Source organism: Acanthisitta chloris, unplaced genomic scaffold, assembly GCF_000695815.1.
Source record: "Acanthisitta chloris isolate BGI_N310 unplaced genomic scaffold, ASM69581v1 scaffold8080, whole genome shotgun sequence".
Lineage (NCBI taxonomy): Eukaryota > Metazoa > Chordata > Aves > Passeriformes > Acanthisittidae > Acanthisitta > Acanthisitta chloris.
In genome coordinates, this window is record NW_008651027.1 from 30,355 (window position 1) to 44,230 (window position 13,876).

Consider the following 13,876-nt stretch of genomic DNA (forward strand, 5'->3'; position numbering starts at 1 on the left):
TAAATATGTATTCATATATATATATATATATCAATTTTAAATATTCCTGATACATTTTAAGCATTTTCTTCAATTATGTCCTGAATGTTAAGCAAACATCCTTCAGTTTGGTCAGAGAACAAAAATTTATTCATTTACCCACAAAGGAAAAAAATACTTCCATTCTCTCCATATTTCCAATTGGTTTTACTTCTCTTTCATTTTTAAACCACTTTTTTTCTTGCTAGCCAGATGCCTTACTCATGATAACTTCTATGCCAGCACCATGATGATCTGAATTCAGTGTGTTGCTTACAGAACTTACTTTCTATGTACAGCCTGCAACAGCTAAAACTCCTTGCAAGATGTCATTAAAACTGAGACAGCAACTCTTTTTATTATCATCCACTGTCTTGACCTTCACAGAGATGCTCTGAATTGGGCAATTCATATGAAATTTAGTACTATGCTGTAATTCTCTGTCATGTGTGATAACTCAGAAAGCATGCTAGTCATTCAGTACTACAACTAGGTGTATTGCTTCTGCAGCCTGACTGAAATCTACATCATATGATCCGCCAGCACATGATTAGTAGTGTAATAAATCTCTGAAACAAGGCATGCAAAATACATTCTTTAAGTCTCTGATGCATTTAGAATTTCCTGTTAAATGCTTTTTCTCATGCAGAAAAGTTTTACTGGCAGTGTATGTATTTGCTGTTACAATCAGTCACTGGTGAGCAATAAAAGAAATGTTTTCCCTACTATTCCAACTTTTAATAAAGAAAACTGAGCATATATGTATTTAGAATCATAAAACCACAAGACTATACTGATGTGTATAAAGGCTGAGTTCATACATGTTTGCATAAAGCAGCGTTGTTGCATAAGTTTTAGTACCTCGGTGCCAAATTCAGAGCTCAGACATGAGACAGCTAAGTGCAGAAGAAAGCCACTCCCTCCGCCAATAAGAATGTCAAGAATTTTCTCATTTCACTAGTTTTACTCGGTGCTGTTCCAGTCTAGATCACTGAACCCACAACTCAGGCCACAGGCTGGCACAGTTGCCTAACAGCTGATATAATGTCCGCCTTTATTCCCTACTTAACAAAAGTAACTTCTTAATTTAATTGAGTTTTTAAATGCCCTCCTTTAGGCTGTAATTTATTGTGTTACAGCTGTACTTGGATTCCTATGTTCACTAAATGAAAACTGATTACCTACAGCATGTGAAATATGCCATCAAGATAAACTTATGTTATGGACAGAAACAAAAATGATTAATTTCCAGTAAGGGGGTGGCAAAAAAATGTTGTGGGTTTAATTGGAAGCCAAATATAAAAACTCTGAAGCACTGAGAGCAATGTTAAATTATGTGGATTTTAATCATGTAAGCATGTAGGGATAGCTGGACTTCTTTACTGTTTTTCTCCTTGTACAGGGTAATTATACGAGTAATTATATTTTTAACAACCAAGATTCTTGCCAAACAGAAACATTTCTCTTTTCAAAGCCCATCAGAAGTTGTTTTCATTGGGCTGAAGGAGGGAAGGTAGAAGAGAGAGGAAGGACAGGAAGAAGGAAGGTATTTGTATAAAGTAACCCAGTTTTATTTTTTAAAACTATAAAAGTCACTTTAATCATCTTTCTGAATCCCTCATCTATTCCACCAAATTAAATATGTGTAACAGGAAATTCTTGTTACTCTTCCTCCTGTCACAGAACTCTGTTAGTCTAAGGAGGCAAAGGTGAACAGTGGCAGCTGCAGGAAAACAACTGGGGCATTTGAAGAGATGCCTAGGTCTTTGCATGTGTCCAAGAGGAAAATCAGACAGCACAGGTTCCCCTCTGATGCCCCTTGTTTGGGACTCTGCTGCCTTTAGGGAAACTCCAAAATTCCAATCTGCCCTAAAAGTTTTCTGTCCTCAATCTTCGCTCCCTCACATAGGCACTGGTGAATTCCAAATTTTAGATTAGTACAAATGAATGTGGGTTTATATTTTGCATTGTCTCTGGATGGATTATGGGGCAAAGAGTTCTCCTCTGTACTCACCCGCAATATCCCAGAGCTGCAGCCGTACCACAGTCTCAGCATCCCAGTTCAGCACCTTCAAGGCAAAGTCCACCCCAATTGTGGCCCGGTAGTGGGGGGAGAAGTTCTGGTGGACATAACGTTTGATGATGCTGGTTTTGCCCACTCCCAGGTCCCCGATCACCAGCAGCTTGTAGAGGTGCTCCTTCTGATTGTGCTTCTGCATCTTTCCTGTGGCTGCGGCTGCTCCCTGCGAACTGATTGCATGCTCTGCTCGAGGAATCCTGCCAGCCCGAGGGGAAGAGAGGGAGTGAGGAACTGGGGAGGGAAGGAAGGAGAGTAAGGTAGGTGGAGGCTCTCTCCCTTTGTACAGGATTCTGCTTGGATCACCAGGTCCAGCAGGCAGCCCTGCTGGGAGATGAAGTAAGGACTGAGGGAAGAAAGTCTTCCAGAAAGTTTTGTGCGTATGTGTGTAAAGGTCAGCACGAGGTGTGTCTGGGATTAGTCTGGCTGCTAAAGACTTTGCAAGAAAATTCATGCAACAGTCCTGTTCCCTGTTTCACTCCTCACTGTTGTGCACTAGTTTTACACACTTCTTTTAAATCACTGCTTTGGTGATAATTTATCACATTATGCTTATTTCCAGAGATCTTTAAGATACCACTCACTGCAAAAAAAGCAGAAATCTCCCTTCAGAGTTTTCATGCCTCCATTAAAGTGCAAAAATTAAACCAGTGTGACTTTAACTTTTGATGTGATTTGGTTCTAATCCATGTAAGTCAGCATGTAAGTCAGTTGTAGTTCCAGCAACATACAGCATCTTTACTTGTGTCCATACTAGGAGGGTTGTATGAATTTAATTACATATTTTTCAATTTCATTACCATAATTGTGATTGTCTGTCTATAAGCATGCTCCCATCTGAATGCCACACACAGCTTATGCTTTGGTTTTTTATAACTGAACTCTAAAATGCAAAAAATCCAGGTTTGTCCCATGACTCCGATAATCAGAAGTTATGAAAGCATGACAGCATTAGAGTATATGAATGCCAGTGTCTCAACAGTCCTCTGTTTTCCAAAACAAGTGACACAAAACTTGCAAACAATGGAACTCATTTGAGTACATCGTTCCACTGACATGATTGTCCCTATATTTTAAATGAAGAACACAGTTGCCTAGGGGTGTTTGATTCTTTTAACAGCTCTGATAGCAAACCCCCAGAATTTTAATATTGTGTGCAACTCATCAATGAATGATTTTTAGATTTATTGATCTTGATAAAATGAAAACACATATTTTATACTTATTGAAATAGTATTTGATGGAGTTCTTATCCAAATGTGCACTGAAATGGCATTAGAATTTTGTCATCTATCCAAAAAGCTGGATTTTAGGAGACAAAGAATTCAGAACACTCATATTATGCAATCTTTTAGAATCAGTCTTTAAACTGAAACTTTGAAAGTTTGTGTGTATATATACACATATATATATATGCAAACACACAAAGTGAAAATAGGTAATTTGAAGAGAAAAATGTCTTATTTTCTTTGAAAGTTTTTATTTTTAATAAGAGAATTTTTTTTTTTTTTTTTTGTCAACAAGATAAGTTCTCTTTCCAAAACCAAGCTGTCATTTGTATCTTGTTCGGAGAAATTATAAAGGGCTTAGCCTTGTTAGCTGTGGACATCACAAAAGACTACAATTTGAGAAGCAAAACATTTCAATCAGCATCTTTGCCTAATTCAAGCTTATTATTGTTACTGCTGGTAGTGTGTAGCCTGTGAGTCTTGCCTTCACAGCACCACTGTTTTTGGAGAGGATCCAATACTCAAGCACTTCTAAGCACTCACTATTCCCCTCTGAAGATTTCCTATTTTAGAACTTAAACAAAGAACAAGCTGAGAGGGTTTAGCAATTTAGGAAATGATGAAACTGCTGTTTTGGATAAGGTTTAAATTACATCTGACCTTTGATCCTTCTCTGACGATGGCCCATGCTCAGAGAACAGTGTGTGGAAGGCCACTGCAAGCAGGTATTAGGTAACTGGAGGTCTTAGGCTATTAGTAAATGTAGTTAGAGATTGGCCTACACCCAGAAGCATGAGGCTTTACCTCTTCCAAAGTTTTTGTTAGCATTAGCTATAATAGCTCTGGATAATCGTGTTACTTGTTTAAGTCTCCAATTCTTCTTTGAATGTGGCTGAATTCTTGGCCCCAGCAGCACCCTGGTACAATGAGCTCCTCATGGGCTTAATCAAGGTCACCCTGGGTTGGCAGTAGGACTACCAGTGAGATGTTCAGTGAGGTGTTCAGAAATGGGGTAAGCGTGTAAGACGGTTCACTGCAGTTAGAGGGATGGTTCGTTGAGCTAAATTGAAGCATGGACTGAAGCATCTTGTTGAGTGAAAGCTGCATCCAGGTCTCCTAACTCCATGGTGAACTGGCATTTATAGACACCGTCTGCTGAAATGCTCCTGGAATCAGAGAAGGCTCTCAGCCCTGTCTTGCTCCACCTTTTCAGAGGACTGAACTGTGTGTCTGTATGAACTGATTTGGCTTCCTTGCCATCTGAAGGCACCAGATCAGGGAGGTGTGGATGTATTACTAATCTGCAGCCCTTCTGCAGCAATGGCGTGGAAGAAGACAGACTATTTGGGCTGGTCATGAGTGAAGTGATCACCGCAAGACTTGTTTGATGATGCCAGCTGGTCCCTTCATGCAGATGACTGCAACTCAATGATCTGCTGTGGGCAGAGGCATCCAGGGAAGCACACTTAGCCTGAAGCTGATGCAATGCAACCTGTCTTAGCTGAGACCATAGTTAAGGACAGCTAATATAAACCATACCAGCTTGCATTTGCCACCTACAGGTAGGTAGTTACCAGGGCTCAGCTGACACCAACTAACGTGTTAGGCTGGGAGAACCAGATGCTGCCTCTGAGCCCTTATTCTGCTGCTTCAGGTCCTTCATCAATGTCCAGGCAATAAGAACACGTAAACGTGCCACCAATCTGGTTGATATTTCTGTGTTTATATTTTGGTTGTCTGAGTTTTCTCTAGTAAAGACATACATTTTAAACTTATTAAAGCAATGTGAAAAATAATTGAAATTCCATGTAACCTTATGTATATCTGTGCTGGTTTGTTTTGGTATTTCCTGCCTATCCACTGTGCTGTTTGCCACAATAGTGTCATCCAATTCTCTGCTAACTCCATTTTAATACCAATACTAATATTAACAGAGTGTATTAACACTCTGTCTTAACTGGCAGGAATTGATACAAACTCTACACACCTCCATTATACGTAGTAACATTTAAGAAAATTCCATCAAATTCACAGAATCATAGAATCAACCAGATTGGAAGAGACCTCAAAGATCATCGAGCCCAACCCTACCGTGGTTACTAGCCCAGGGCACTAGTGCCCACATCCAGTCTCATCTTGAAAACCTCCGGGGATGGTGAATCCAACACCTCCCTGGGCAGCCCATTCTAATGCCTAATTACTCTCTCCATAAAAAATCTCTTCCTAATATCCAACCTAAACCTCCCCTGGCAGAACTTGAGTCTGTGCCCTCTTGTCCTACTGCTGGTTGCCTGGGAGAAGAGACCAACTCCCACCTGACTACAACCTCCTGTCAGGTAGTTGTAGAGGGCAATAATGTCACCCCTGAGCCTCCTCTTCTCCAGGCTAAATTAACCCATTACAGATCATGTTGGCCTCCACATAACAGACAAACTCATAGTGATAATTTTCAGGAATTCTTCACTATTTCTCTGTCATTAGTAGAGATCTATTTCTCTGAGAGAAGTGATAAAATTGAAGATGCAAATATGTTAACAGGAATCAAGGAAAACATAGCTGCATCCTGGACTTTATCACTCCTCTTTGTGTAGCATATACCACAGAAAAGGACATCAATACTGAGCACAGGAGTTGCTATCAACATGCCTTTTAAAAATGACAATGTTGTTTGAGATATTGAAACTACAAGGCAATAGTTTTTGTCAAAGGCAACACATTCAGATTATTAGATATGTATATACTCAACAGATTGCCATATAATTACCTAAGGTTTTCACACCACAGTTATTGATGTTATGCCTGGTAGCTTTCAATGTCTTGAAGGGGTTGGCCTACACCACCATATTGACTTTACTTAATATGATATAAATGACACCATAATCCAGAGACATGCTAATACACATCTGTGCATGTGTATGCATATGTATATACACACATACAAACCAATATGATAAATTAGAAGATAATTTTATGTCCTGCTTAAAAAAATACAAAATATTGACATTCTACACAGGACTTTTTTTGCCAGACTTCTGTATTCTAATTAATCCTGGGTTATGGAATAAATACTAAGTTGTTAGTTACACAGATGACTGCTAATATTTTATTAACATATTATCTTCCTCCTTTCTGTCATAGCATATTTACTGACTTCATTATGGGAATGGTCAATCATGACAAGAATAATCTCTCACAGAGAAAGAGATTATTTTAACAAAATGGTGCATTTTCCCCAAATTTATTCTTAGACCAGAAACACTTAATCAGTTTGGATTTTCCCTTTTTCCATTCCAGTGGTTCCTGTGATTAAGACATGCCATTAAAAATTACTATTGACTCACCAAACATACCCATAGTGGAATGGTTATTGACTTATCAAACATAGATAGAGCTCTCCTTTGATTAAATCATGATCTTCTTAACTTGTAATTAACTTAGCAGAAAATACAATTTATCTGGGAAAAATCCCTCAAGGAATATCTAAACAAATGTTTATGCAACCAGTGGAAGTACCAGGCAGCTTTTACAGTCAGATGCAATGTTACTACTCTGAAATTGTATGTAACTCCTGCACTCAATTATTCTCACTCTTTAAAAGTGAAGTCCTGGCTGAAATCACTCTATCAATAACATAACAATATGGATTTAATGGGATGCCCAAGTGTAACCTCTTGGGAATTATGCTCCAGTGTCCTATAAAGCAAACTGGATAGCAGAAATAGCCCATGGCAGTATCTGTTTTATTTCAGGAACTACACTAATTGAAAACAGCTAAAACATTAGCTGTTACAGCCCTATTATAAAGTCTTAAACAGGCATAAGTTACCAGTTGAGGGTACAGTTTTGCCCCCTACAGCAATGGATCAGACCTCAAGGCAAGATTAGATTCAGAGCAAGAAAAAAGGAGAACACATGGAATGAGATTCCAAATATTAACAGCCCATGGGTGCATGAATCATTGTATTAAAAGAGTGTTTGTGGCTCTCTCACAATTGCAAACCCTTAGTCTGATTAAGGGACCTGATTTGGCTACTTATTGCTCATTTCAGCATAGCTTCCATATCCATCAGCCCTGTGTGAGCACAATGCATTCTCACATTCAAACACATTTCAATTCCATCAGGCTCAAAAATTAATTATACTTTGGTGTAATTTCCTCTCTCAAGGCTTTTTTGGCTTGTTTTTGTTTTGGGTTTTTTTTGGGTCTTTGTTTTGTTTTTGTTTTCTTTGTTTTTGTTTTTGTTTTTGTTTGGTTTTGGGGGTGTTTTTAGATTCACACAGCCTAATAAAATCCAAGTTAAGGTTGATCCTTTGGAGCCTGCAGCAAAATCTTAGACGGGCTGCCGTGCATTTTACACCAAGTGTATTTGGGCAGTCACCTGGGAATACATGAACACTGTGCAACTCAAAAAGCAATAAGGGGAAGGACCAGAATGTCTGCCATGGGTAAAATCTAATAACAGGGGGTCAGTAATACTCTGGGAAAAGTAAAACGGCTTTGTCCCTGGGGCCAGACAGCAGTGAAAGCGTCATACTGCACAGAATTTGTCTGAAATGTGCCAGTTCCAAATGAACCTTGTTGTATCTCAGATTCAATAAGCGAAGAGTAAGAGCACACACTGAGGCTCCAGATGGAAGCATCACACTCCTTGCAGGGATGCTACTATGGAGCTACCAACAAAAGCCTGGACCAAACTCAGCAGTTGAAACCCTCTTCAGGTACCGAAAATTATTTGTGTGATAAGAATCAGTTACAGTGCTACACATAGGTATGTCTAAGCCAAACCAGAATGTTTCTGATACTCAGTAATCTGCATTATGCCCTCCCATGAGGTTCCATATGAAACCCTTACAGCAGGAACTTAGAGACTTGTCTACACTGTCCTCCACAGAGAAAGGTCCTCATTGTCCACTGTCCTAATCTAAGAACAGGGCTGAATCACATCAGTGAAACTTTTGTCCAATTAATATATATTTAAGTCTGATTCTTGGAGACTATCAATCACTAATGGTGCTCACCCAGAAGCACCAACTTCATGTGCAGAAACATTAGTAAGAGTAGATCCTAAATTAATATATATTTCCCTTGAAACTGCAAATCTGCCCTTAATCATCTTTGCATTCCTTTGCACGACTCATTTCTCCTTATCTCTTGTACTGGAGAGCCCAGCATTGGACATAGCACTCCAGGGATATCTCATCAGTGCTAATTAGAGATGAAAGATCACCTCCTTCAACCTGTTGAGGATGATCTGCCTAATGCAGCTCAGGAGGATGCTTGCTGCCTTTGCCACAAGGCTCAGATTCAACTTCCAACAGGACCCCTAGGCCCTTTTCTGCCAAGTTCTTTTCAGCTCGCTGGCCTGCTATGTGCACTGATGTTTGGGGTTATTCCTCTCCAGCTACAGGATTTGACACTTTCCCTAGTGGAACTTTGTAAGAGTCATCTCTGCCCAGTTCTCCAGCCTGTCAAAGTCTCTCTGAATGGCAATCCATCCATCTGATGTAGCAATCACTTTGTATCACCTGCAAACTTGCTGAGGGTGCAGTATGTCCCCTTGTCTAGATTATTAATGAAGATGTTGAACAGTATTGGCTCCAGTATTGACCCCTGTGGTACTCTTTTAGTCACTGGCCTCCAGCTAGGCTTTATGCAGTTGATCTCAACTCTTTGGGCCTGGTAGTTATACTAGTTTTCAACCCACCTTACTCCTTATTCATCTAACCCATACTTCATCAGTTTGTCTATGAAGTTATGGGAGACAGTGCCAAAAGCCTTGAACATCATCCACTATTCTCCCTTCATCCACACCCAGTCATTTCATCATAGGTCATTATCCATTTGATCATCATATGATTTCCCCTTCATAAATCTATGCTGACTCCTCCAAATCATCTTCTTGTCCTTCTTATGTTTTGAAATTACATCCAGGACAATTTGCACCACCATCTTCTCTGGGATCAAGGTGATGCTTACCAGCCTGTAATTCCTTTTTCTCTTCTTGAAGATAGCAGTAAGACCTGCTTTCTTTCAGTCTGCAGGAAACTCTCCTGCTCACCATGACCTCCCAGAGATAACCCAGAATGGACTCACAATGACATCAGCCAAGCTCCCTCTGCTCTTACGGGGGCATCTCTGCAGGCTTGGAGAGAGTGCTTGGATATAGGAGTCTATATCCATCCCCAGTCACCCGTCCCTGCTTCCATCTCTTATACATTTCTTTTTCATGTTTGTGTTTAGTTAGGATCTCCTTATTAATCCACGCAGGTCTCCTGCTGCCTTCGCTCGATTTCCTACATGTCAAGATGGACAATTCTTGAGCTTTGAGGAGATGATACTTGAAAATAATCAGCTCTCCTTTACCCCTCTTCTGTCCAGGGCCTCATGGAGGATTTTTCCAAGCAGATACCTGAACAGGCTGAAATCTTCTCTCCTGAAACCAAGGACTGCAACCCTGCTTTTTGCCTTTTCCCCTCTTCTCAGGATCCCAAGCTCCACTCTCTTATGGTTGTCAGCCAAAGCTGCCCTCAGTTTCCATATCTCCACACAGTAATCCCTTGATTGTAAACATGTAGTCCAGCACAGCTTCTTCCCTCAGCAGCTTCTTGGTCATCTGTAGTTGTTATCAATGCACTCCAGAAACCCCCCATGTTACTTGTCCACTGCTGCACTGTCCCTACAGCAGATAATCAGGATGACTGAAGACCCCCATGAGGACCTGAAGCTTATTCCAGATCTCTGGGGAAAGCCTTAATATGTAAGAATATTTCTAATACCAATGAAAAGACAGACATTCAGGAATAGAATCAGTTTAAGGAGCAGGTCCACCTTGAAACACAGAATCATAGCATTTTAGTGGTTGGAATGGATGTTTCAGATCATCTGGTCCAAGTCCTCCCTGCCATGGGCAGGGACACCTCTCCACTAGATCAGGTTGCTCAAGGCCTCATCCAGCCTGGCCTTGAACACCACCAGGGTCGGGGCAGCCACCAGGTCCCTGAGCAACCTGTTCCAGTGTCTCACCACCCTTACTGTAAAAAACTTTTTCCAAACGTCTAGCCTAAATTTCCTCTCCTTCAATTTGAGCCTGCTACCCCTTGTCCTGTCACTGCAGTTCCTAACAAAGAGTTCCTCTCTGGCCCCCTTGTAGGCCCCTTCAGATACTGATAGGCTATTATGAGGTCTCCATGCAACCTTCCCTTCTTCAGGCTGAACAGCTTCAACTTCCTCAGCCTGTCTTCACAGGGCTAAGATATTTATGTCACTATAGATGAGAAGCATTACAGTAGTTGCCCATTATATGAGTTGAAAATACACCCACTGTCTCCTTGCAGCACAGGTTCACATCCCTTTTCTCTTGCTCACAGCAACTTTTTGAGCTTTCCCCACTCTCAGCAACCTTCATGCAGACTCCTTGTGACACCAAGAGACCTATTCTTGCTGTCCTCTCTGAGGGCTCGCTGTACCTGCTGTCTTTTGCCTTTTTGGACAGTAATCCCTCATCCTCCAGTCTCTCCCTTTGCTGCTTCTCCTTCCAGAACTCTCCTTTTGCCTACCACCCTCACTTATACTCCAGGGAAGGAGTAACTCAAGTATCCTTCCCAAAGGAACCATTTGACCCCAAAAGAGCAGCCAAGAGGCCACTTTCCTTCCTGATGCTCAGACACAAGACATACTTATTTTGAAAAGGAAGTAAGACACAATAAAAGTGTTTATAAAGACAGTGCTGGGCTTGTTTTCCTTCCACCTTTTATTGATTGCTATTTAGCCTGCTATCAGAGTAGCACTTCAGGGCTCTACAAGAAAGACTCCTGCATGCTGAACACTGCTCTGACCCTGGATAGTGCCCTGGAAATCTCATCTCAACAGTTAACACAAACAAAAAATAGAGATATGAGGATAAGCAACATTGTGTGGATCTCAGTCCATCTGGTGAAGGGTTTTCAGACTGGGATATCTGTCAGTGTTCTCAACTGAAAGAGAAAAGAAAAAAATGTACTTTCAGTATATGTCTTTTATATATAGAACAAGAATGTCAGGGCATGTTATCAAGCAGCTGAAACTTTGCATTTTCTCAAATCTTCCCTTTGTGTAGCTTTTTGATGAAGACATTACAAAATTAGGAAAAAATCACTAAGTAATTCAGAAACACCAGGATTGTTTAGCTTTTTTTCACATTTTTGACCACTTTTATCCTGTTCTTAGCACCCTTTTCAAACAAACAGAAAAACCCCTACCCATTCTGGAAGTCATTTTACCAGTGAGGCAGCTGCCCTATTGACTGAAAACCAGGCTCCCAGCTATGATATTTTTACCTGATCCATAACCCAAGTAAGAGGGACATCACCTGCCCTGGCAGAACCAGTATGTCTTTTCTTTGTGGAAGTGGGATTGCAGGGAAGGGTGTAAACAAATTAGAGGCTAAACATCAGCTTTGCCATACGTGATTGCTCATGGCTTCAAAACACCACACAAATTAACACCAAGGAAAGCAACTGTACTTGGAGACCTGTAGTTGAACTCATAAGCCACAGATTTTGTAGTAATTAACATTGCTTTTCTCTAGCAGCAGCATAGCAAAACTCAATGCAACACCTGTAGGAGGGGAAAGTTAATTCTATTTTAAAACATACAGCAACACTCTGACACCTATCTTCTTAGAAATGTCATGCTCCATGCTGAAATATCCTGCCTACCTGTACCCACATATATCCCAGTGCTTTGGGCAGGTTTCCTTGCAGCAACAGGAAGCAAAATGGATGCCAGCTACTCAGCCCCCATCATCATCTCATCCTTAGGTTAGCCTTCAGTTGCTGAGTTTGGTTGAGTCCTGTACTGCTTCATATCTGAAAATCGTCATGGTCTTTTGCCTCTCCATTCCATTCCACTTCCATGAAGCATTAGGTTTTCCTTATTAAAATCACTAGTCTTTTTATATGGAAGCTGCTGAAAAGGATTTGTCCTTACCATCACCTCTTATTGGCATAGGTTGGTGATCTGCATGGCCAGCAGGGTGAGGGAGGGGATTCTCCCCTGTACTCTGCTCTCATGGGACCCTACCTGGAGCACTGTGTCCAGGCCTGGAGCTCTCAACAAAAGAAAGGCGTGTTGAAGTGAGACTAGAGGAGGCCATGAAGATGATCATGGGCCTGGACCACATCAGTCTCTCCTGAAGACAGAGTGAGAGAGCTGGGATTATTCAGTCTGGAGAAGATAAACCTTTGGGGAGACCATACTGCAGCCTTCCAGTACTTAAAGGGGCTTATAAACAAAAGGGAGAGCAACTTTTTACATGGGGAGCTAGCAATAGGACAAGGGAGAATTGTTTAAACTAAAAGAGGAGAGAGTTAGATTAAATAATAGGAAGAAGTTCATTACTGTGAGGGTGGTAAGGTGAAGACAGAGTGAGAGAGCTGGGATTATATTATTCAGTGAAGATAAACCTTTGGGGAGACCATACTGCAGCCTTCCAGTACTTAAAGGGGCTTATAAACAAAAGGGAGAGCAACTTTTTACATGGGGAGCTAGCAATAGGACAAGGGAGAATTGTTTAAACTAAAAGAGGAGAGAGTTAGATTAAATAATAGGAAGAAGTTCATTACTGTGAGGGTTAAACCTTTGGGGAGACCATACTGCAGCCTTCCAGTACTTAAAGGGGCTTATAAACAAAAGGGAGAGCAACTTTTTACATGGGGAGCTAGCAATAGGACAAGGGAGAATTGTTTAAACTAAAAGAGGAGAGAGTTAGATTAAATAATAGGAAGAAGTTCATTACTGTGAGGGTGGTAAGGCAGCGAAACAGGTTGCCTGGAGAAGTTGTGGCTGCCCCATCTTTGGAAGTGTTCATGGCCAGGTAGGATGCAGCCCTGAGCAACTTGGTCTAATGGGGGGCATACAAGCTTATGGGGGGAGGGAGTTAGACCATTAAGGTCCCTTCCAACCCAAACCATTAAACGATTTTAATTATTTTTTCTTTAGCATGCCTGTTCTTTTAGGATGTCCCTTGCCTTAGGTTACCCTTTGTTACCTGTTCTGGGTGTGCTGATGTACTTCATGCAAATCTGCTGGAAACTTAATATGCTGCCTACCCAGGTGCCATCAGCACCTACCTTTCTTTCTTACAGCTCATTTCCTGTCATCCCTCCTGGTTCTTTCACATGTTGATGGCCCGATACGTTTTCCATTTAGAGCAGTTTTAATGCCGCTATTACAAACCTCTACAATCCTAAAGGATAAGACAGAGCTAACACCAAGTTCTGACTTGCCAGTCTCTTTAATTAAAAAAAGAAAAAAGTCACCCTTTCAATGTTACAGCTAAAAAATTAGCCTCCAGCAATCAGGAAGATGCAATCACCCTATTTCTACTTTTCCTCAAGGCAGCAGACACAGAAAATAGATACGTTCTGTGAAAAGAAGCAGTGCATTACTTATATTTTATCATCCCACTGCTGAGTTTTATGTATTTGATTTGGCCTTTTTTGTCAATTCCTTGTAATTGATTTTTCCCCCTGCCCACAAATGGCTGAAGTTTACTGCAGTTATTATCCTGCT

General features: G+C 40.9%; 1 protein-coding gene across 1 annotated transcript in view; it reads right to left on the bottom strand.

Moving 5' to 3' along the window:
* Positions 1-2,271, bottom strand: part of RAB38 (RAB38, member RAS oncogene family) — a 19,348-nt gene extending 17,077 nt beyond the window's left edge. The window contains exon 1 of the mRNA XM_009071336.1: positions 2,033-2,271. Coding sequence (XP_009069584.1) covers positions 2,033-2,237 — 205 coding nt within the window. The 5' untranslated portion in view covers positions 2,238-2,271. The remainder of the gene's footprint in view (positions 1-2,032) is intronic.
* Positions 2,272-13,876: the final 11,605 nt, after the last annotated feature.